Consider the following 25,029-nt stretch of genomic DNA (forward strand, 5'->3'; position numbering starts at 1 on the left):
AAAAACTGAGGGAGAACAAAATGGCTTCTGAAGCCTCATGTTCCCCTCCCCCTTCTTCTTTTTCTCAGGCACCATCTTGTTTGTCTTCCCAGACTCCTTTGTTTCAGACTCGACCCCGGCAGCCACCTTGTGCCCAGCATTCACCCCTGACACTATCTTCCTCTCTTCCCCTCTGCAAAAACCTGCCCTCTTTAAAATCAGACCCTCTGAGGATTAAAATGCTAAATCTCTAATTACTATTTCTGAGTTAATGAGAGCAAATAAACAACTAGAAGGAAAAATTTTAATAGCAGTTACCCTAGACTTTTGATAATAGACAAAATGACTCCAAAGATGGCTCTAAAAGGATCCTTACAGCACGCAAATAAAAATCTTGAGTAAAAGACTTTGTCCAACTGAACAAGGAACCTCACCTTAGTCCATCAGCCAGAAATACAATTTGGATCCAACTATTCTTTTGAGTTTTGTACCTGAGAGATGGCTAAAAGTTTTTAAATGAAAGCTATACGATCTCTGTTTATGTCTGTCTGTGTGTCTATGTATGTATGCTACAGGGATGAGATATTTTTATACCTCCAGATGGTATTGCTAGAATTGATTTGTAAAAAGCTCTATTTAATTAGCTTGAAATTAAGCATTTATAAATTAAGTATTCTTAAGTAATAGAAGCTAACTTGAATGCTTTTCAAGTTTACATGATCTAGACCAAATCTTCAGTAAATAAAAGCTAGTTAAAGTGGCTGGTGGAAATGAAAAAAGCAGGCATGTCTTCAGAGTTGTTAGTACTGTGTGTAATGCAAAGGGGAACTTTTTCTCTGCCTGGGTTTACTAGTTAAGTAGGCTCATGCTTACTTGCCTCTGTTACAAAATTAGTCAGCAAGAAAGTAACTTAAGATGATAGTTGGCCATTTAATGTCTAATCCAAGCACCATTGCTAAAAGGAAGTAACTAAAATAAATGTAAATGAGACCAAAGTTTATACGAAGTTAAACTAAATAATGGACAGTCATTGAATACCTAAATCATTTTCCAAACAAGATAAAATAGTAAAACATTAATTACTGAGCATAGATTTATCTATTTTCGGCTTCCTATTGCAGAGAAACTAAAGACATTTGAGTCTATTAGTTAACATGCTTTATGCCATGCTGAGAAATTTTCTATGAAAAAAGACACACGTTTCTAGAAATTTATAAAAGGTATTTTAAGTTCACCAAGGTGCAAAATGCTAATATAGTTCACAGTTGCTTACTTCCTAGTTTTCACCAGGAATTGGGAATTCTAAGGGTTAAGAATTCTAATATGTGTAACACAAGCTACTAGAAACAAAAAGTGAAACATCTCTATATGCAAGGAAAGTAGAATGTGTGTTTTGATAAAAGGGGTATAAAGAATGGAAATGCATTTTGTTGAGAGAAAAGAAAGTAATTTTATCTTAAAGAGAGGCTGGTTATTTCAGAATGGGAAAAAGAAACAACACAGGACACAATCTGAATGAAAAAGTCATAGAAGGTTTATGGAAAGGAATCTTGGGAAAGGAAATTTAATGTGTGGTCAAGCTGGTCAAGGTTAAAATGAATTGATTAAAGTGAATTTTAATACCAGAGTAAGATGATGCAAAATTAAAATTTGGTTTTCTTCTCTGCTGGTGAAATAGATTGTGAAAGCTTCTTTATCTTTAAGCAATAGGCCTAGAAAAACAGAGATTTTGTCTTTTGTCAAAATAATTTCCCGTGTTGTTTCTATCAGGTCTTTAATTACTTAAGAAAACTGAGTCCTCTTAGTATTGAAGGAGTTATGTTTTGCTTACAACTATGCAACCATTTGCATTTGCCTTTGAAACCTGTTATTGTTACTTTGGTCAAATAGATACTTAAGTATTATTTTATAATGATCTGTGATCATACTTGGTCAAGTGTCTAAACCTTTTGATATTTTTGACAAACTTTCCCAAATATTCAAATTCTAAATGATGCCTTATGGACAAGGATGTAACTTTAGGATTTTCCAGAGGGCACCTGGGACATCTCAAAAGATTTTTTCCCTCTACTGATAAAAAGAGAGCTATTACACTAATTAGGCTTATTTGGTATGTCAAATTATACGAGAAACATGGTCAAATAAGCGATAATAAACCTTTTTAGGTTAAATTGTACGGGTGAATGTTACTAAAAAGGGTTCTAGAAATTGTATAAAAATCTGATATGTCCTAATATAATTTTAAAACCTGTGATTCCAGTTATTATCTAAAATGTGTGAAACAAAAATACATAAATTTTCTTGTCAATTGTATTTACCCATTGCCATCTTTTTTCAGCCTCTTGTCAGTAACAGACAGTTTTTGTTTTACTCTGACACTTTTACCAATATGTTTCATTTTCAAAGAGATTCATGGAAAAGACTTTGACAAGTACTCTGGAATACAGGTGTTGATAACTTGAAGATCATAACACTGAACTGGGTGGGAATTTCTGGAACTCAAGTAGAGGAATGATTAATGTTTTGTTTTCCAGATTTAAAGGACCCTTTTTTCTTCTCTCTTTTAAGCTATCTATAACTTACAGCATTTTGTTAAAGTGTATCTTTGCGATAAGGATTAAATCATTTATCTTTTTCTCTCCACTTGATCTCTCCAGAATTCGGAAACTCTTGAGTATTCTTTTCATGACATTTGCATAAATTCAATGAAAATCCATTCTCCTTATAACAGGACACAACTGGAAATATTGGCTGTTACCAAGGCTTTGACTAGAATATTATGTTCAAGAAAGATGTATATAGACTCCAGAAATGACCAGACAGCCTTAGGGAACTGCTTGAAAAATTGGCCTAGTACCCTGCTTACAAGGTCTCAGCAAAGCATTCTTAAAAAAAGAGCATATGTGGTCAATTACTATTCTTGCTGAATTTATATAAATAATCAGGCCAAGTTTAATTTAAAAATTAGTTTTACTATGATTATCTTTAATAAAAGTGTAGGCAATCGTGAAGAGAAATTATGTTTGCACCCTTGTAGATATTAAATTCCAGTCCTATTAATTGTCTTTAAGGTTTTGTTATACCTGAAAGCTGGACTGGATCCTAAATTCTTCCCGTTTCCTCAAGTGTCTCAATACAATACTCCAAACTGATGTTTCCAATTTTACTGCCCTTGAAATCTCCTTGGAAGGGACTATACTAGGCCCTCCTCACTACCCAGAGGACAGCCAAACTTCAGGGACTTGAGCCTTGGGTACACATCTCACAGCTAAAGAAGGCCCCACCTGACATCCGGTCCTGAACAAATGCTGGAGACCTCTAAATCACATTGACTAGGAAGAGAAGCAGCTGAACTCTGAGGCAGACAGCTTTCCCAAGATGACTAGACCAGGCCTGTGTACCCTCTTCCTCTTAAAGTGAGAAAGTGTTGTTTCTCACTTTATTTTCTCCCTCTCCTTCCTGCAAGGACAATGCCCTTGTCCACATTTCCAAATCCCTTGTGAAAGGGGGAAACACCTCCGATTGCTGTATAGGCCATCAGAAACCACAGTCTCTTCAAGACAGTAATGACTCCTTAGTTCATCCTATAAGTCATTTCACTGGGCTTGCAGACGCTGTTGTTTGTCTAAATTGCTCTGCTGTCCCATTTTACCAACTCAGGGTGCTAATCCCACCTAAACTCGTTTCTTGCTTTAATTTAACCCAGGCTTGCGAGGGGAAAATAAGATGTTTTGAATATTTGTATGAAAAATTCTGTGGGGCCGGCTCCGTGGCTTAGCAGTTAAGTGCGCGTGCTCCGCTACTGGCGACCCGGGTTCGGATCCCGGGCGCGCACCGACGCACCGCTTCTCCGGCCATGCTGAGGCCGCGTCCCACATACAGCAACTAGAAGGATGTGCAACTATGACATACAACTATCTACTGGGGCTTTGGGGAAAAAAGGAGGAGGATTGGCAATAGATGTTAGCTCAGAGCTGGTCTTCCTCAGCAAAAAGAGGAGGATTAGCACGGATGTTAGCTCAGGGCTGATCTTCCTCCCAAAAAAAGAAAAGAAAAGAAAAAGAAAAATTCTGTGGGGCAGTCAGTGTAACTCAGGCCATCTGTAAATATCTTGATATACCCATATATTTAGGCAACCTCTTGGTATGTAACAATATAGTATCTGAGCTTTGGTTATATAATGCTAATGCCTCTATGCCAATGAACAAGTCCATAGATGGTATCATCTATCATCAAAGCTCCTTATGCAGGAGCTTTATGTGCAACCCTTGATTACAATTTCATCTGTGGATTTTTCAGTAATGGCCTTTATCCTTGGACAACTCATTGCCTTGACAGCTGGAGAATACAAGGACAGTGTGCCCTTGCCATATTCACTGTCTCTGCATAACCAAACAGATACCTCTCATTGGTCTCTCCTATTGAATCTCTATAGTCACTCCAAACAAGAACTTCCAGGAGGCACACATGACTCTGGGTTTGCCTGCATGGTGAGAGCTTTCTTCCCGTGGATTGGAGTGAGTGCCAATGAACAAATGATCAGGAATCTGCCCCTGATTCTAGAAGAATTGGCCAACTCCACAGCCAAAGCAATTTCAGCTTAGCAACAGTCACTTAACTCATTTATCAAGGTAGTTTTGAATAATCATATAGCCCTGGATTATCTACTTGCTGAACATGGAGGTGTCTGTGCAACGGTGAACACCTCCTGTTGCACATAGATAAATGCCTCTGGGGAAGTAGAAACCCAATTACACACGATTAGAGGGCAAGTACATTGGCTACAACAAATTGCACCTAACAATCCACTGTCTTTTCATTTGTTCAGATTTTTACCTTCAGGTCTGGGCTCCTGGTTTAGAACCATCCTGCAAACTGGGCTTATTGTATTGCTCTTAATCTTATTCTGTATACTTGTTGTGAAGTTCTATGCTTGTTGTCTGTTGAACCTCTGTAAAAATGATGTGCCCAATAAGGTGATGCTGGCTCAGCACTTTGAGGTGATCTCCAATGTCTACAACCTTGGAGAAATATAGACTTCAGATGGAAAATTCCTGAGAGTTCTCCTTCCTAACCTTCTTTGTTACTAAAATGTGGCCTAAATAGTTTCCAATCACTATGTAATTTCCCTCCAATGTGGAACATTTCAACCAGGAAAGGTCCTTCCCGGCACCAAGGGACAAGACCACTATGCACAGAAAACCCACCTATTGATCAGTGATGCTTTCAGAGAAAGATCTGGATCCAAAGGGAAAAATGTGGAAATTAATAAAGAAACCTTAACTAAATTGGAGTTGGGAAGGCCTGTAGGGGGAGCTCTCACACTCTATCACACATTGTCAATTACACCAAACAGGAAGAGATGTATACTTGCACCTTTGACAGGAAGTACAACTATTTTACTACTGAAGGAAGATTTCTTTCCCTACCTGGCAACAGCCCAGCCAATGAGAAATGCCACAGCTCAGCCAATAAGAATCCATTGCCACCCTGAACTGTTACATCCCCCCAGTGGACTTTCATTTAGAACAACCCCTCTCCACTTCCCCTTTTTCTCTATAAAAGTGAGCTCCCCTCCTTTGTTTTCCAGATTTGCTTGTGGTTCACCATAGCATGCACATCCTGAATTGCAATTCTTTTGGCTATTCCTGAGTAAATTCATTTTGAGGGTAAATAACAGGCGAATTTGCTTTTTAAGCTGACAAGGGTGTCTACAAAAACTCTACAGTTTAGATCATACTAATGGTGAGAGACTAACTGCTTTCTTCCTAAGATCAGGAACAAGGCAAGGCTGTCCACTCTTACTGCTTCTATTCAACATCATAATGGAAGTCCTAGGCAGTGCAATAAAACATGAAAATGAAATTAAAAGCAAACAGCTTCAAAAGGAAAAAATAAAACTGTCCCCATTCACAAATGACATAATTGTCTATGTAGGTAACACCAAGAAATCTACCAAAAGAAACACTCCTGAGAATAAGTGAGTTTTAGCAAGTTCACAGAATACAAGGTCTACGCACAAACATCAATATTTCATACTGGCAATGCACAAATGGAAACCTAAGTTTTTAAAAAAATACCATTTACAATAGCTACACAAAAAGAAAATATTTTGGTATTAACCTAACAAAACACGTACAGGTTCCGTACGGCAAAATAAAGAAATCAAAGAAAACCTAAATAAATGGAGAGACATACTATATTCAGGAGTTGGAAGATTCAACATAGAAAAGATGTCAATTCTATTCAAATTCACCTATAGATGTGTGTCAAGGGTCCCCAAGACCACCTCCAGGTATAGTGATTCCTAGGAGGACTCACAAGTCTCAGCATATAGTTACACTCATGGCTATGATTTATTGTAGCAAAAGACACAAAGCAAAACAAGCAAAGGGAAAACAAGCATGTGCAAAATTTGAAGAAAACCAGAAGCAAGCTTCCAAGAGTCCTGTCCCAGTAGAGTCCTCAGGACGCACTTAATTTCTCCAGCAATGAGTTGTGAAAACACCTGTAAAGTGTTGTCTACCAGGGAAGCTCATTAAATGACTTGGTGCCCAAAAGTTGATTGGGAGCTGGTCACGTAAACACTCTCTGCCTAGTGTGTACCAACATTCCAGACTCCCAAATGGAAAGCAGGCGTTCAGAATAAACCACATTGTTTGCACTAAGAATTTAGGCACAGTTATCATTTAGAGAGGGTTTTATAGCAGTTTATGGAACTGTTTACCAGTCAAGTTCCCAGATGCCAGCCAAGGGCCAGCCTTGCAAACAGGCCTGTCTAAGGATAGCAGTATCAGGCCTGTTATGTTAACTTTTTTCTGCACAAGATGTAACTCAATCCCAATCAAAACTCCAACAGGATTTTTTTGTAGACATAGACAAACTGATTCTAAAATTTATATAGAAAGGCAAAGGAACTAGAATAGCTAAAACAATTTTGAAAAAGAAAAGACAGAATAGAGTTGGAAGAATCACACTATCTAGTTTTAAGACTTACTATAAAACTACAGAAATAAATTCAGTGTGATATTGGCAAAGGGATAGACACAGAAATCAATGAAACAGAATAGAGTATAGAAATAAGTCTAGCAATAGACCCACACAAATCAGCCAATTGATTTTTGGCAAAGGTGCAAAAGCAATTGAGTGGACAAAGTACATTTTTCCACAAATTGGTGTCAGAACAATTGGACATCCATATGCATAAAAATGAACTTTGACCTCAAAAACCTCACCAGTTATACAAAAATTAACTCAGAGTGGATTATGAATTTAATGGTAAAACTATAAAACTTATAGATAAAATATAGTAGAAAATCTTCTTGACCTAGGTTTAGGCAGAGTTCCTAAACATGACACAAAACACACAATCTGCAAAGAAAACACTGAAAAACTGGACTTTATCAAAATTAAAAACTTTTTCTCTGTGAAGGACACAGGTAAGACAATAAAAAAGCTACAGACTGCTAGGACATATTTTTAAATCATATATCTAATAAAAGATTTGTATCCAGAATATGTGAAGAACTCTCATAACTTGACACTAAGAAAATAAACTACCCAATTTAAAACTGTGCAGAAGACTTAAACAGAAACTTCACCAAAGAGGATATATAAATGACAAATAAGTATGATGTTCAACATCATTAGCCCTTGAGAAAATGCAAATTAAAATTCTGGTGACATTCCTCTACACACCTATTAGATGGCTAAAATAAAAAAAAATTCTAACAATACCAGGTGCTGGCAAGGATGCAAAGCAACTAAAGCTCTCATACATTGCAGGTGAGAACACAAGATGGTAAGTCACTCGGTGGCAGTTTCTTATTCAGTTAAACATACATTTATCATAACCCAGCAATCCCACTCCTGGGTATTGATGTTGGAAATGAAAACTTCTATAGTAGTCCCCCCTTATCCACAAGAGATACATTCCAAGACCCCCAGTGGATGCCTGAAACTGCATAGTACCGAACCCCATATATACCACGTTTTTTTCCTATACACATATTTGAGGTGCGACAGCAAAACTAGCACAAATTTCTTTCTCTTTGTTCACAATTTCACGGATAGAAGATTCATTCTTACCATGGATCTTAGAAACCTCAGCATATATTTTTTTTTCTTTCCTTATTAAGTCAAGAACTTTTACCTTTTCACTTAAGAAAGCACTTTAGGGCTTCTCTTTGGCATATCTGAATTGCCAGCATCATTACTCTTGTGCTTTGGGGCCACTATTAAGTAAAATAAAGGTTACTTGAACACAAGCACTGTGATACCACGACAGTTGATCTGATAACCAAGATAGCTACTAAGTGACTAACAGGCAGGTAGCATATACAGTGTGGATATGCTGGACAAAAAGATGTTTCATGCCCCTGGTGGGATGAAGTGGGACAGTGCAAGAGTTCATCACACTACTCAGAATGGTGTGCAATTTAAAACTCATGTATTGTTTATTTCTGAAATCTTCAATTTAATATTTTTGGACCATGGTTGAATGTGGATAACTGAAACCATGGAAAGTGAAACCGAGGATAAGGGAGGACTACTGTATTTATATAAAAAGCTGTCCATGAATGTTTATAGCAGTTCTTTCCACAGCCTCAATCACTGGAAATGGTGACATCATTATCATGGCAGCATGAGAGGATCCCTTTGTCTCTCCCCTTCAATCTACAGCAAGTAAAACATCCATAACCCAACAAAGGTTACACTGCCCAACACACCAAGATGCCAGAGACATCCACACAACGGTACATATGAAGATGGGTGGATTGGAACATAAGAGGAGGCAAAATAGGGGAACAGCAGAGGCGGTGCCTAGGACTCTAGATGCCAGGCCGCAGCGACTGAGCCAGCCACCCCCAGCCCCAGAGAAACCAGTGGGCAGCAGCGGAGGTGCACGTGCAACTCCAGCCAGCCAACCGTGGCAGCTACGGCCACGGAGAGCAGAGCAGCAGCAGAGGTAGAGCTCCATGATCCCGGGCAGCTGGCCATGGCTCAGAGCCTGGTAGCAGCAGCAAAGGTGTGCACACAACTCTGACATCCCAACTGATGTCATGCTGATTGGGAGAAGATATTGGCAAATCATATATCCAATAAGGGGTTAATATCCAAAATGTATAAAGAACTCATACAACAAACTCAACAACAAAATAATAAAGACCCCAATTAAAATAAGGGCAGAGGATCGGTACAGACATTTTTCCAAAGAAGATATACAGATGGCCAACAGGCACATGAAAAGATGTTCAACATCACTAATTATTAGGGAAATGCAAATCAAAACTACAATGAGATATCACCTCACGCCCATCAGAATGGCTAACATCAAAAAGACAAGAAATAACAAGTGTTGGAGAGGATGTGGAGAAAAAGGAACCCTCATACACTGCTGGTGGGAATGTAAATTTGTGCAGCCACTATGGTAAACAGTATGAAGAGTCTTCAAAATATTAAAAATAGAACTACCATATGATCTAGCTATTCTACTTCTGGGTATTTATCCAAAGAACATGAAAATATTACTTCAAAAAGATATACGCATGCCTATGTTAACTGCAGCATTATTCACAACAGCCAAGACTTGGAAACAACCTAAGTGCCCATAAACGGATGAACAGATAAAGAAGATGTAGTGTATATAGATACAATGGAATGCTACTACGCCATAAAAAAGATGAAATCTTGCCATTTCTGACAACATGGTGGGACCCTGAGGGTGTTATGCTAAGCGAAATAAGTCAGATGGAGAAAGACAGATACCATATGATCTCACTACATGTGGAAGATAAAACAACAGCAACAACAAACAAACACACAGACACCGAGAACAGATTGGTGGTTACCAGAGGGGAAGGGCGGTAGGGGGAGGATGAAAGGGGCAAAGGGGGACATTTGTACAGTGACAGATGGAAACTAGATTTTTCATGATGAACATGATGTAGTCTACACAGATGTCGAAATATAATGACATACACCTGAAATTTATATGTTATAAAACGATGTTACCTCAAAAAAAAAATACAATCCAAATGTCCTTCAATGAGTGAAAGGCTCAACAAACGTGGTACATCTATATCATGGGATACTACTCGGCAATTAAAAGGAATGAACTATTGAGACATGCAACAACTTGGATGGTTCGCAAGGGAACGATGATGAGCAATAAAAGTCAATCTTGAAAACGAGAGAAAATGGCAGCATTAAGCGCTCATGTATCAATAATCACTCTAAATGTAAATGGATTGAATTCCCCAATAGAAAGACACAGAGTGGCTGGATGGATTGAAAAACAAGACCTAACAATTCGCTGCCTCCAGGAAACACATCTAAGCCCTACAGACAAACACAGGCTCAGAGTGAAGGGATGGAACACGATACTCCAAGCTAATGGCAAACAAAAGAAAGCAGGTGTTGCCATACTTATATCAGACAAAGTACACTTCAAGATAAAAACGGAATAAGAGACAAAGAGGGGCAATATATAACGATAAAAGGGACACTCCACCAAGAAGACATGACATTTATAAATATATATGCACCCAACACAGGAGCACCAAAGTACATAAAGCAACTATTAACAAACGTAAAAGGAGATAACAACAACACAATAATAGTAGGGGACCTTAACACCCCACTTACATCAATGGATCAATGGACAGATGATCCAGACAGAAAGTCAATAAGGAAGTAGTGGACTTAAATGAAAAACCAGACCAGATGGACTTAATAGATATATAGAGAGCACTCCATCCAAAAAGAACAGATTACACATTCTTCTCAAGCACGCATGGAACATTCTCAAGGATAGATGATATGTTGGGAAACAAGGCAAACCTCTATAAATTTACGAAGACTGAAATCATAACAAGCATCTTTCCCAACCATAATGCTATGAAACTAGAAATCAACTACAAGCAAAAAGCTGGGAAAGTGACAAAGATGTGGAAACTAAACAACATGCTACCAAACAACCAATGGATGATTGAAGAAATTAAAGGAGAAATCAAAGAATATCTGGTGACAAATGAAAATGAAAATACACCACACCAACTCACACGGGATGCAGCAAAAGCAGTCCTGAGAGGGAAATTCGTAGCAATAGAGGCCCAACTTAACAAACAAGAAAAATCCCCAATAAGCAATCTTAAACCTCACCTAAATGAATTAGAAAAAGAAGGACAGGGCCAGCCCCATGGCTTAGCGGTTAAGTGCGCACACTCTGCTACTGGCGGCCCGGGTTCGGATCCCGGGTGCGCACCGATGCACCGCTTGTCGGGCCATGCTGAGGTGGTGTCCCACATACAGCAACTAGAAGGATGTGCAACTATAACATACAACTATCTACTGGGGCTTTGGGGAAAAAAAGGAGGAGGATTGGCAATAGATGTTAGCTCAGGGCCAGTCTTCCTCAGCAAAAAGAGGAGGATTGGCATGGATGTTAGCTCAGGGCTGATCTTCCTCACACGCACACACACACACACACACACACACAAAAACAACAACATACTACAAAGCAACAGTAATCAAAACAGCATGGTACTGGCACAAAAATAGGCACACAGATCAATGGAATAGAATTGAAAGTCCAGAAATAAAACCACACATCTATAGATAGCTAATCTTTGACAAATGAGCTAAGAACATACAATGGAGAAAGGAAAGTCTCTTTAATAAATGGTGCTGGGAAAACTGGACAGCCACTTGCAAAACAATGAAAGTAGACCATCTGCTTTCGCCATACACAAAAATTAACTAAAAATGGATCAAAGACCTGAAGATGAGACTTGAGACTATAAAACTCTTGGAAGAAAATGTAGGCTAGTATACTATTCGTCATTGGTCATAAATGGATCTTCTCAAATCCCATGTCTTCTCGGACAAGGGTAACAAAAGAAAAAGTAAACAAGTGGGACTTCATCAGACTAAAGAGCTTCTGCAAGGCAAATGAAACCAACATCAAAATGAAAAGACAACCCACCAGCTGGGACAAAATATTTGCAAACCATGTATCCAACAAGGGGTTAATCTCCATAATATATAAAGAACTTACACATCTGAACAACAAAAAAACAAATAACCCGATCAAATAATGGGCAGAGGATATGACCAGACATTTTTCCAAGGAAGATATACAGATGGCCAATAGGCATAGGAAAAGATGTTTTGTTTTGTTTTGTTTGTGAGGAAGATCAGCCCTGAGCTAACATCTGTGCTAATCCTCCTCTTGTTTTTTTTGCTGAGGAAGACCGGCCCTGAGCTAACATCTATTGCCAATCTTCCTCCTTTTTTTTTTCCCCAAAGCCCCAGTAGATAGTTGTATGTCATAGTTGCACATCCTTCTAGTTGCTGTATGTGGGAAGCGTCCTCAACATGGCCGGAGAAGCGGTGCATCGGTGTGCGCCCGGGGTTCCGAACCCGGGCCGCCAGTAGCGGAGCACGCACGCTTAACCGCTAAGCCACGGGGCTGGCCCTGAAAAGACGTTAAACATCACTAATCATCAGGGAAACACCAATCAAAACTACACTAAGGTATCACCTTATACCCGTGAGAAAGGACATAATCACCAAGACAAAAAATAACAAAGGTTGGAGAGGATGTGGAGAAAAGGAACCCTCATTCACTGCTGGTGGGAGTGCAAACTTGTGCAGCCTCTATGGAAAACAGTAAGAAGATACCTCAAAAAATTAAAAATAGAAATACCTTATGATCCAGCTATCCTACTTCCGAGTATTTTCCAAAGAACTTGAAATCAACAATTCAAAGAGGCTTATGCACCCCTATGTTCATTGTAGCATTATTACTATAGCCAAGAAGTGGAAGCAACCCAAGTGTCCATCAACAGATGATTGGATAAAGAAGATGTGGTATATATACACCATGAAATACTACTCAGCCATAAAGGACAAATCCGTCCCATTCACAACAACATGGATGGACCTGGAGGGTATTATGTTAAGTGAAACAAGCCAGACAGAGAAAGACAAACACTGTATGACCTCACTCATATGTGGAATATAAACTAACACATGGACAGAGAGAACAGTTTGGTGGTTACCAGGAGGAAGGGAGCTGGGGGCTGGGCACAAGGGGTGAAGGGCGCATTTATATGGTGACTGACAAATAATAATGTACAACTGGAATCTCACAATATTATAAACTATTATGACATCAATTAAAAATTTTTGAGAAAAAGTCAATCTCGAAGGTTACGTACTATATGATTCCATTTATATAACATTTGTGAAATTACAAAATTATAGAGATGGAGAACAAATTAGGAGTTTCCAGGGACAGGAAGGTGAGGGGAGGGGGATGGCTGTGGCTATAGATGGGTGACCTGAGGGATTCTTGCAGTGATGGAACAGTTCTGTATCTTAATTGTGGTGGTGCTTACAAAATTTACATGTGTGATAAAATTATATAGACTAAACACATACACAAATAAGTGCTTGTAAAACTGGTGAAATTTAAATAAGGTCTATGGACCTTGATTGTGATATTATATTAGTTATGCAAAATGTTACCATTGGGAGAAACTAGGTGAAGGGTACAAAAGATCTCTCTATACTATTTTTGGCAACTTCTTGTGAATCTATTTTTCAAAAAAAATGTTAAAATTTCATAGAACTGCATATCAAAAAAGTCCATTTTACTGTCTGATTATTAAAAAATATAAAAATTAAAGCTATAAAAACACTATATATATATTTTCTAGAACTGTGATTCTTTATCAAAAGGTGTGATTAGCAACACTTGTGGAGCTTTATAAAAATATGAGTGCCAGGGCCACGACCCCACATTCTGATTTGATTAATTATGGGATAGGACTTGGGCATCTGTGATTCTGTGATCTGTGCATTAGACGTGCACCCCTAGTGGATAACCACCACTTTAAAAGCGGGGGGATCATATACACACACAAATGTTAACAGTGATTGTGGGGTGTGGGATCGCAAGTAATTATAATTTCTTACTTTGCTATAATAAATGTTAATTTCTGTGTAATAAAAATAACAAAAGCTTTTTTTAAAAAAGATTCAGTTCATCATTCCAGCTCGTAGAGATATTTTACCTCTGTTATCCATTTATTTCCTATCCCTACTCCCAGTTTCATGCCATCTATGAATTTGATGAGTAGATCTGCTCTGTTCTCATCTACATGACTAATAAAAATATTGATCAGGACAAAGTCTACTGGCAGTCCACTAGAAATCTCCTTCTAGCTTGGTAATGATCCACAATCTTTGGGATCAGTTTTACTTATTTAAGATCTACCCAAATTCTACTCTTATCTAATTTACTATTCCTCATCATTTCCAAAGGTGAGGGACATTTTCACACTTTGCTGATATCCAAATATACCATGTCTACCACATTTCTCTGGTCTGTCACTCCAAAGTGAGCCTGAACAACTCCTCTGGTACTTAAAGGATATTGAACTATATTACCTTTTCTTCCCAATTATATAGTAAGACTCTGCTGGGCAAAGACTATACCCTATATTTCCTTGAAAACTCCATAGCAATTCATTCAATTCCATTCATTCAACAAATATTTATTGACTCCTACTATGTGCCAGGTACTATTCTGGGCTATCCTTCCTTAGTGTAAAGTGATACTTAAGTATTCATAGCAGTATTCCCTCAACGTCCAACCCTGGACAAACAGCTACCTGCCATGTCTGGTGCCACACTGTCCTTCTTATTACCCATCCCACCCAAAGCTTGAAAAACTTTGTCGCTGTCCCTTATCCAAATCACTAGATACACTTTTATAAGATTTTGAGAATGACTAAACTACCATACCATCATTGTCTTTTCTAGAAATAATCTCTCTTTCCACTGGGTTCTCACAGTATCTTATTTATAACATTCTTATGGTACTTAGTATACTCTACTTTGTATTGTACTTATCCATCTGCATATCTTACCTTGTCCCCTAGATCATAAGTTCCCTGAGAGCAGGAACCATGGCTTATTCAGTTCTGTAGACCCAGCAAATTTTTACCATGTTTGGCACCTGGAGATGCTGAGTGAATAACCAATAAAGAGAACAGCAGCTCCTTAAGGCGGCAGTTGTCAGGCTTACCTGCACCTCTACCAACCAGTCCACAAGAATGGCCCTCATGTCACTGCTGATGTCAGTCTGCCTGTTCATGTATTTTTTAAGTATGAATTTTTCCTGGCAGTAATAAGAAATAAACATTAACAAACAAACTCTTCTTGTAGTTCAAAAATTGTAACTTAGGAAAAAAATATTTGCAAGTAATCTCTCAGAAAAAAAGTAACCACATAATTAACTTCTTCATGGTTCTAACTCATTATTTTCAGATAATGGTATCAGATGGGGGCAGATCAAAGTATCCTTATCCTTTTCCAGACAAGTTCCAGTTATTCTTGGGAAAGGGACACACACGATATTCAAGTGTCAGGGTGGATGTTGAGGAGTCCATGGGGAATATGGAATATAGGAAGGAACACACCTATGACTACAGACGAATATGAAAGAAGTTCTGCCCCTTCTTTACAATTCAATCTAAAGCACAATACCATGCTATGTAGAGCAGTGCTTCTCAAACTTGAACATGCATATGTGCTACTTGGGGATCTTTAAAATTCACATTCTAATTGAGAAGGTCTGGGGCGGGGCCAGGTTTCTGCATTTCTAACAAGATCCCAAGTGAAACTGATACTGCTGAGCTAAGGCCCGCACTTTTAGTACAGCAAAGTTCTGTCTTACTTCCTCCAAGGTATACTAGAGAAAGTGTGGGCCCTGGAGTCAGCTAATCAAATTCTATGTCTCTAGAGAGAAGACAAGATATTTATCCTCCCTTTTACGCATGGCCTGCTAAAATTCTAGTTGTTAAGATTATCTTGGTCCCACCTGTTCTGTTGAGACAGACAGAAAATTTGGAATGATGAATATTAGTGGTAAAGGAGACTAGCAGATTTCAAAGGAGGAAGAAAATTTCACCAGGTTGAAGAGCTGAAACAAAGGGTGTGATTTTACCTATGGTACCAGAAACTTACGTAGAGAAGGGAAAAGATCTCTAAGAGCAGCCACTCAGAAAGAGACTACTTGATCATTTTTATGTCCGAGACCGTCTCCATGGCAATTAGAGGTGCAGCAACCTTATGATCTTCAAGATAATGGGACTGTAGTCCATATCTCAGCTCTACCACACACTAGTTATGGGACTCTGAGCAGTTTCCTCCAACTATTCAAAGGAGATAATAATACCTACCACCATGAAGTTATTGGGAGAATTAAACAAGATAATGTCTCTAAATCCCTTAGCACAATGTCTAACTCATAGTAAGCTCCCAGTAGATGTCAGTCATTGCTATTATTATTTTTATCATATTACCTCCCCTTTCAACTTGCATTTGTAGGATGGAGTACAAAGAAATGAGAACTAGAAATCATTGCCGCCCCCCCCCACCAGCCACCTACATACCTCTCTCTCCTTCATGTAATTGAAGATATCATTGGCATATATTGAGTTGAAAAATGGATCATTGTGGTCCTTGTCAATATCCTCCAGTGGGATTATCTGCTTGGAAATCACCAAAAAGACATATTAGGAGGAGAAAGATTCCAAGGAAAGCTTAGCTCATAGACATAAAGAATGATTCCTTTCTTCCCACTGTAATCTTCTGCTAAGGTTTCTCAAGCTTCATATATCCTAGGCCATAACAGAGCAGGCCTTGGCTCTGCAGTCCTCATATTGCCGAGTGACCAAGAAATGCTTAGTCCTCCTTGTATATGCCTGGTCTGCCCTAGGAACCAGGTACCATTTTTACAGGTAAGCTAAAGACTCTCCAAGAAAGACACTCTTATTTTACTATTTCAGCATGTCACCTGTCTTCTTTGGTTCCTTGTTCTGTCCCAATGCTTTGATCTGGCCCAATTCATCTTCTTGGTAGCCTTTTCCTCCCTTCTACCCCTTTACTCAGGTTGTTTTGCCTACAAGAGGGGTATTGCTCTTCCCTCTTGCCAAATCTCATCCCTTCGTCCTTCCAATTTACAACTTAAAGACCATCTTCCTTGGGAGATGTCTCTCATAACTCATCTTTGACTGAAGCCCACTGTAATGTAGATTGCAATTAATAAGAAAGGCAATTTCCTGAAAGAAATTGTCTAACCACTACTGCAAAGCCCAAATATATATATACGTTGTGGGTATTCCTGGAATAAATACTTTCTAATTGCTTGGGTGTATCACTATGCTGATCAGGAATTCAAGAGATTCTACAAGGCCAGGGGCCACCCCAGGCATAGTGGTTAAGTTTGGCCCGCTTTTCTTCGGAGGCCCAGGTTCACAGGTTTGGTTCCTGGCACGGACCTACACCACTCTTCAGCCATGCTGAGGCAGCGACCCATATACAAAATTGAGGAAGACGGACACAGATATTAGCTCAGGGCTAATCTTCCTCAAGCAAAAAAGGAGGAAGATTGGCAACAGATGTTAGCTCAGGGCAACTCTTCCTCACAACCAATCAATCAATCAATCAATAGATTCTACAAGGCCAGTTTGGTTTACTATAGCTTACTACGTATAGCTCAATTGCTTAGGAAGGCAAAACAAATCTCTTTGCTAGCAGCTACCTCCAGGACAACAAATAACACGTCATCTAATTTAAGAAAAACGAAAGCAGAATACCTCCTTCTGTGATCTCTTGCCCTGAGACGAGAAAGGTTTATTGGAACTGGATTCACAAGCACTGGACTTGCTTGTGGTACTTAACTTGCCCACACTGGACATAGCGGCAGTGCTGGACATGCCTGTTCTGGATTCAGGGGCAGTGCTGGACACATGTGGGCTGGTCTCAACTTGAAGGATCAAGAAATCTTTGAGAAAGGTATCTTCCTTGTGGGTGGGATTCTCTGGCAAGGCCAATGGCTCTTTGAAAGACAACTCCTTCCCAGGGGTGGATTTCTCATTCAAGGCAAATATCTCCTTGAAATTTAATGCCTCATTGATGGTAGGCATCTCCTGAAAGGCTAATGGCTCCTTGAAAATGGCCTCCATCTCACTGCTGGGCTTCTCCTGCAAGGCCAAGGGTTCCTTCAGGATAGCCTCCTCCTCAATTATGGGATTTTCCTGCAAGCCCCAGGGCTCCTTCAGGATAGCCCCCTCCTCAATTGTGGGATTCTCCTGCAAGGCCAAGGACACCCTCAGGATGGTCTCCTTTTCAATACGAGGCTTCTCGTGCCAGGCCAGTGGCTGTTTAATAAGGGACTCCTCTTCATTGGTGTTCTCTTGCAAGGCCAACTGCTTATCAAAGAGGAACACCTCCCCCTGAGCAGTGGGCTTCTTTAAAGATAATTCTCTCTCTATGCTTGTTGCTGTCTCAGTGGGGAGCTCATTCAGAAAAACTATGGAGCCTTGGTTAGAACGATGGGAATCTGGCAAATATCACATCTAATCTGAGGTCTCTGTACAGGTTGGAGGAGGCAAAAGACTGGCAGATCAGCCAGAAATTTAATGGGGAGATCTGAGAAACAAGACAGGCATAGTTCCACTTTCACAGACTCCTGGTGGTCTGTAAGGCTGTGTGCTTGCACAGGGCCACACACATGCTCAGGAGAGACCGGAGAGGGCTCTAGCTATCTATTTATGCCAGGGTGAACATGAAAGAAGATATAGCAGCTGCCAAATATTAATTGAATAACAACTGTTGTTTTTCAAAATTTTCTCAGCTGCTCTTGCACATTTTCTCTTCCAAGTGATTTTTGGAATCAATTTGTTGAGTTCTATAAAAAGTATCATTAGGATTTTGATTGGGATTAAATTTATAGATTTTTTTAGGTAGTTGACATCTTTACAATATTGAGTTTTACTATACTGAAATATAATTTATCTATCACTTCATTCAGCTATTCTTTATGTCCATCAGTAAAGTTTTATATTTTTCTTCATCTAGATTTTGTACATTTATTGTTAGGCTTTTTTTCCCTAGGCAATTTATATTTCTGGGAGTTATTGTGACTAGGATTTTTTTTTGTTATTGTGACTAGGATTTTTTTTATCTATTAGATTTTCTAGTAGATTATTGCTGGTGTATAAAAACATTGCTTTTTGTATGTTGCTGTTGAATTTTGCCACTTTGCTGAATTATTTTTATTGGTTCTAATGGTTTCTCAGTTGACTGTATTGGATCTTTTATGTAGACAATCATATTGTTTACAAATAGTGATAGTTTTTTATTTCTCTTTTTAGTATTTATATCTCTTTTGCCAAAGTTAATTCATTTATTCAATTAATGTTTGGCAGCTGCTATGTGCCAGGCATTGTTTTACACTCTGGGGATACAGTAATTGACAAAACAAACAAGGTTTATGCCTTCTAGAGCTTATATTCTATTCAGGAGAAATTGACAATCTAGAAAAGGCATAAAAAAGTCAGTTGCCACTTGCAAAATATCCTCAAACTTAGTGGCTTAGAATAACAATAAATATTTATCTCGCACAGTTTATACTGGTCACGAATCTGAGAATAGCTTAACCAGGTGATTCTGACTCAGGGTATTTCATGAGATTGTAATGTAATCAAGATGTCAGCTGGGCTTGCCATCATCTGAAGGCTTGACTGGGGCTAGAGGATCCATTACTAAGGTCCATTACCACTTACATGGCAGGCAAGTTGGTTCTGGTTGTTGGCAGGAGGCCTCAGATCCTCATCTCCATAGGGCTGCTTAAGTGTCCTCATTGCATGGCAGCAGGCTTCCCTCACAAGGAGTGATCCAAGAGGGAGAGACAGACAGAAGCTGTAAAGTCATTTATGACCTAGCCTTAAAAGTACACTGTCATTTCCACGATATACTATTGGTTACACAGGTCAACCTTACTCAGTGTGGGAGGGAACTACACAAAGGTATGAATACCCGGAGGCAGGGATCATTGGAGGCCATCTTGGAGGCTGGCTACCACAGACTATACATGAATTTTGAGGGAACTGTAAGCCATGTAAGTAGAGGGTGTCAGCAGTGAAGTGCAGACAAGTTGAGGCCAGGACATAGGCTCATGAAGAAGAAGGGAAGATTATAAGGAAACTCTAAGATAGTAAGTCTCAACCATCAAACTCAAGAATGACTTTTTAAAACAAATATTTTGTAACACTCTTTTATTACCCTGAAATGGAATTTGTGGATAACCTACCTATGCACATACTTTGAAAAGATGAGTATAATGTCCCAACTGTAATATGGAGGACATAAAAAAATATAATTTTTTAATAAAACAAAATATATTTCAATATCTAAATGCTCAGTCATAATTATACCAGAAAATGTAATGAAGTCAGTTGCCTCAACCTGAAAATGCTAACCGATACAGGTATGTTTTATTGGCCACTGAAACACCACAAATGGTATTGCCATAGTGATGTGATTTTCCAAATAGTGAACAACTCTTGGTAAAATTCTGAACCAAAAAAGCACAATATTCCCTTTATTTACGTGACAGTTGCATTCTGGGAAAATTCAGTTTTAATTTAAAGTATATAAAAATACTTGTTTTTATGTAATACGGAGTTAGGTTATAAGCTCAGATAATTTTAATGTCTTTTCACCTACATGAATGTCCAGCAGGACATTCAAAAGTCACATGAGATAGGACTGTCATGTGCACTGTAGGACTTTAGCAACTCTGAACCCTGTTTGCCAATCAATCTGATCCGCAATCATTGTGACGACAAAAAATACCACCACATATTTCCCAAAATGCCCTCTAGGGAGCAATATGGCCCCTACCCCCATTGCCACCCCAGTGAGAACCACTTACCAAAGAGAGGGCAGGTAAGAGGAAGCAGTAGAAGGGAATAAGGAGTGGAGGGTATGGTTGTGGGGAGGTGCTTGAGAATAGGAAATGAGGCATTCTGAATCTTGGGGCTTCACTTAATGCCTTACCTATCCATATGTACTTATTGATGAAATGAAGGTCTCAGAACCAAACACAATCCTGGAGCTGTTCTGGAAGGAAGACGGGAGAGGGGGGTTGGAAGAAGAGGCCAGGACTTGTGGACCCTGAGCAAATGGGATTTAGGACTACCATCGCACTTTTGCTGAAGTCACCTTAGCGTTTTAGACACTGCTTCATACCTTTATTTCTTTCACTCCCTCGAAGCTCAAACTACTAGAGCTTCTAACATGCTTGCTACTGCTGAGAGACATCTCGATTTTGCGTATGAGAAGACTGAGGACCGGAGAGACGAAATGCCTTGCAGAAGGGCCCCACGGTGGGTTAATGGCTGAGCTGGGACTAGAGTGAGGATCTCTTCACTACAGCACTTATAAAAGCAATGGGACCTGACTAGAAAGTGCTACTAGTACGTAGGCCTCTCCTTCCTCTTCAGGCTCCTTTAGGCCAAGGTCAGGGACAGATAACACTATTCTAATTCAGGTTCAGCTTCCCACCATCTCGAAGGTTAAGTCATGGGGTTGTTATGTTTTTCTTAAAGACACAAGCACTTAGAAGTCCTGAAGAGTTGAAATGCTTATACTTGCTCAAGGGCCTGCCAGAGTCCCCTGACTTCTGACCAGATGTGCCTCAAGCTGGCTGGCAGAACTATGTGTTCTCCATGAGCGAGTGACCTGAGAACATTGACAGACTGACCAGTGAAGACAGCCTCCTCCTTCTATCCCATGTCCTCTGACTCTGATGTGGGGATGGGGGGCATGGCTAGCCAGAAGCTGGTCCTCTCAGAGTTGTCTTGCTTGCTTTCCTTCAAGAGACTGACAGTATTCTCTAGCAGGGTATTCAGAAAGGTGAGTTGCTTCCCCAGGCACCCAGGCAGGGCTTTTGAGAAAGATGGGTCCATATTTCCTGGGTGTTCTAATTATCTATGGCTGTGTAACAAGCTGCCCCAGAACTTAGTGACTTAAAACAACAACTGTTTTATAATATCTCACAATTTTGTGTGAGAATTCTGGAATTCTGGCAGGGATGATTCTTCTGTCCCACATGACTGAAGTTACTCTCAGCTGGTGGATGGGCTGGTCTGGAGGGTCCTAGATGGCTTCACTCACATGTCTGGTTCCTTAGTGGGGATGGCTAGAGGGCTAGGCTCAGCTGAGACTATTGACTAAGGTGCCTACATGTGAACCCTATGGCACGGTGGTCTCAGGGTAGTTGAATTTTTTATACGGCAGCTTAAGGCTTCCAGAGTGAGTGTTTTAAGTGGCCCGGGCAAAAGCTGCAAGTCTTCTTATGACCTAATCTCAGAAGTTCCAGAATGTCACTTTTGCTGCATTCTTTTGGCCAAGCAAATCACTAAGTCTAGCCAAGGTTCAAGGAAAGGAGAATTAGACTCTACCTCTCAATGAGAAGGGTAGCAAAAGATTTGCTACTATCCTTAATCTGCCACACCAGTCTTATAGAAACATTCATTCATTCATTCAACAAATAATTATTGAATGTCTACTACATGCATGTTCTAGTCATTAAAGACAGTAGTGGGAGACAAAGCAGACAAAAATCCCTGCACTTGTGAAGCTTACATCTTTCTAGGGGAGACAGACAATAAACAAGACAAATAAGTAAAATATATATTATGTTGGATTATTTCAAGTTTTAAGGAGAGAAATAAAGCAGTGTAGGGGAATAAGAAGTGCTGGAGTGGAGGGTTAAAATTTTAGATAGTGTGGCTAGGGAAAGCCTTTTTGAGAAGATGACTTTTGGATAAAGAGCTGAAGGAAGTCAGGGAACTAGCCATTCATCTATCTGGGGGCAAACATTTCGGGCAAAGAAAACAGCAAATGCAAAGGGCCTGAGAAAGGAGGATGTCTGATGCCTGGAATGCTTGAGGAACAGTGAGGAGGCCAATGTGGCTGGAGGGGAGTGAATGAGAGAAAAGAGTAGTAATGGACAGAGTAAGACTAACAATGGGGATTGGTGAGTGGGCGGAGCATCAGATCAGTTAGGGTCTTAGGAGACCTGGCTAGCACTTTGGCTTTTCTTCTGAATGAGATAGGAAGCCATTGGAGGGTTTTGAGCAGAGAAGTGGTGTGACCTGACTTATGTGACATATGTTCTTAAAAGGAACATTCTGGCTGCTCTATGGAGAAAAAAAAAAGACTGAAAGGAGTCAAGGGCAGAACAGGGAGTCCAGTTGGCAGACTCTTGCAATCACCCAGTTAAAGGTGATTCATGGTGACTTGCACCAGAATGATAGCAATGGGCATGGTGAAAAGTGGTTGCATTCTGGATAAATATTTTGAAGATCAAATCACCAGAATTTGCTGACAGACCAGATGTAGAGTGTAAGGGAAAGAGCAAGCAGGCACAAAAATATGGCCTCTTCTGTAAGTTCACTGAATTCTCAGGTCCCTTTAGGTGCCCTGATAGCACTTTGCATGTGACATATTTTAGTGGTAGGATTCAGGTGACAAATCTAGCAGTAAGTCTCTGAACACTGGACTGGTTGGGAATCCTAAGCCTAGAGGCACCATTCCACAGGAATTATACTACTGGGCTGGCTCAATCTTGCATATACATATAAAGGTGGGAGTGCCTGTATATTTCTAGTCAGTCCACATGTCTTGAACAGCACAAGTGAAAAATCACTTGTAATTTTCATTATGCTATTTCACAGTCTCTAATGTCAATTGGAGATAACTTAAGTGTTTGTGACAGCCTTCTGGAGTGTGGGCTTCTTCAAATGATAACTAACACATGGAGTGTGTATTCCTGATTAAGATACTAGGACGTTGATTAACACTAACCAGATATACACACATGTATCTCATTCTCTTTGTTGAAGTATTTAAAAGTAAATTCCCAGAAAATTTAACTCTGATTGGCCTCAGCTCTGGGGCCCAGAAGCACTTGGTCTATGGACCTTGGTGCTGTCATGGTTTTGCCTCTGAGAACTTAGACTCTCATTGGAAGGGTGTAGGCCCATCAACTGGACTGGCTTGCAATCCCTTCCCTCTTTGTCCTAATCAAGGGACACAGGGGTCTCAGAAAGGAATTCCAAATGGTGTTTTTCTGCTCTAGGGTCCCACCTCCATCCCATGCCCTTCATCCTGGAGGCTTGTTTTTCCACTCCCCTTGCAAAAGCCAGGATAGACATTGCCACTGCTTCTGAGAGGCAGCTGGCCACCCCTTCCTCACTCACCTCTGCTCACCTCACTCTGGTTCCCTGGAGCTCTGCCTCCACGGTGGGTGGGAATGTGAAGAATGGGCTGGATTTGCTTAGGCAGAGAGAGGAAGGATGGCAATCTAAGCTGGGTAAGAGCATGATCAAAGGCACAAAAGTGGAACCATGCATAGGCATGGCGAGCAAACAGGAATTTATCCCACATGACTGGAGCTGAAAGTCACAATGGAGAAGCAGTGGGAGACAAGGCTGAAATACAGGTTAGGGCCATGTAATAGAAGGGCTTGAAAACTTAACTAATTCATTTGACCTTCCTTTCAGTAATAATTGTAATAACTTCTGTTTGTTGAATGTGTCCTATGTGCCTAAGTGTCCCAGGCATGTAATCTCCAAATTAGAGATTGTTTTCCGTGTTTTACATTTTGAGGAAACTGAGGCCCAGAGAAGTAAAATCCCTTGCTCAAGGGTACCTAGCTGGTGAGTGGTAAAGCCCAGACTTAAACCTAGATCTCTAGTTCTTGCTGCAATTTAAACAAGTCGCTCCCCTGCTTAAAAACTTTTAGGACCCTTGGAAGGCTGGGATAGAGAGTTGAGTTGAGTCTGAAGCGCTGATGGAACTCTAGGCTGATGATCTCCCTCATCCTTAACAGCCACCTGCTCCTCCTCCTCCTTTCCCTCCAGAAACTCTGGTTCATCCTGAGAAGCTGCCCCAGTCATCACTCCTGCACAAATGGGAGCCCTGAGACCTGCTGTGCTACCTGTACAACCCCACCTACCATGCAGTGGCACTTTTTGGGTCATCCAGGGTGGCAAGCACTATGTGTACTTCTAGGTCTACCTTTGCTTCAATAGCAGGGCTGAGGACAAGGAGCCCTTCCTGGTGGGCCAGCAGCTGATACAATGTATCAACTGCTGCACTGATTACCACCATCCCATTCTG

At 40.0% G+C, this 25,029-nt stretch overlaps 1 protein-coding gene across 1 annotated transcript; it reads right to left on the reverse strand.

The window, feature by feature from the left end:
* Positions 1-14,592: 14,592 nt before the first annotated feature.
* On the reverse strand, positions 14,593-19,700 carry LOC106802565 (G2/mitotic-specific cyclin-B3-like). The gene is made up of 4 exons (XM_014790948.2): positions 19,616-19,700; positions 17,652-18,397; positions 16,446-16,541; positions 14,593-15,169 (listed from the first exon to the last, which is right to left on the reverse strand). The coding sequence occupies exons 1-4, from the start codon at positions 19,698-19,700 to the stop codon at positions 14,963-14,965; spliced, it is 1,134 nt and encodes a 377-aa protein (XP_014646434.2). The 3' UTR covers positions 14,593-14,962.
* Positions 19,701-25,029: the final 5,329 nt, after the last annotated feature.

Source organism: Ceratotherium simum, chromosome X, assembly GCF_057802395.1.
Source record: "Ceratotherium simum simum isolate JZ-2026a chromosome X, ASM5780239v1, whole genome shotgun sequence".
Classification (NCBI taxonomy): domain Eukaryota; kingdom Metazoa; phylum Chordata; class Mammalia; order Perissodactyla; family Rhinocerotidae; genus Ceratotherium; species Ceratotherium simum.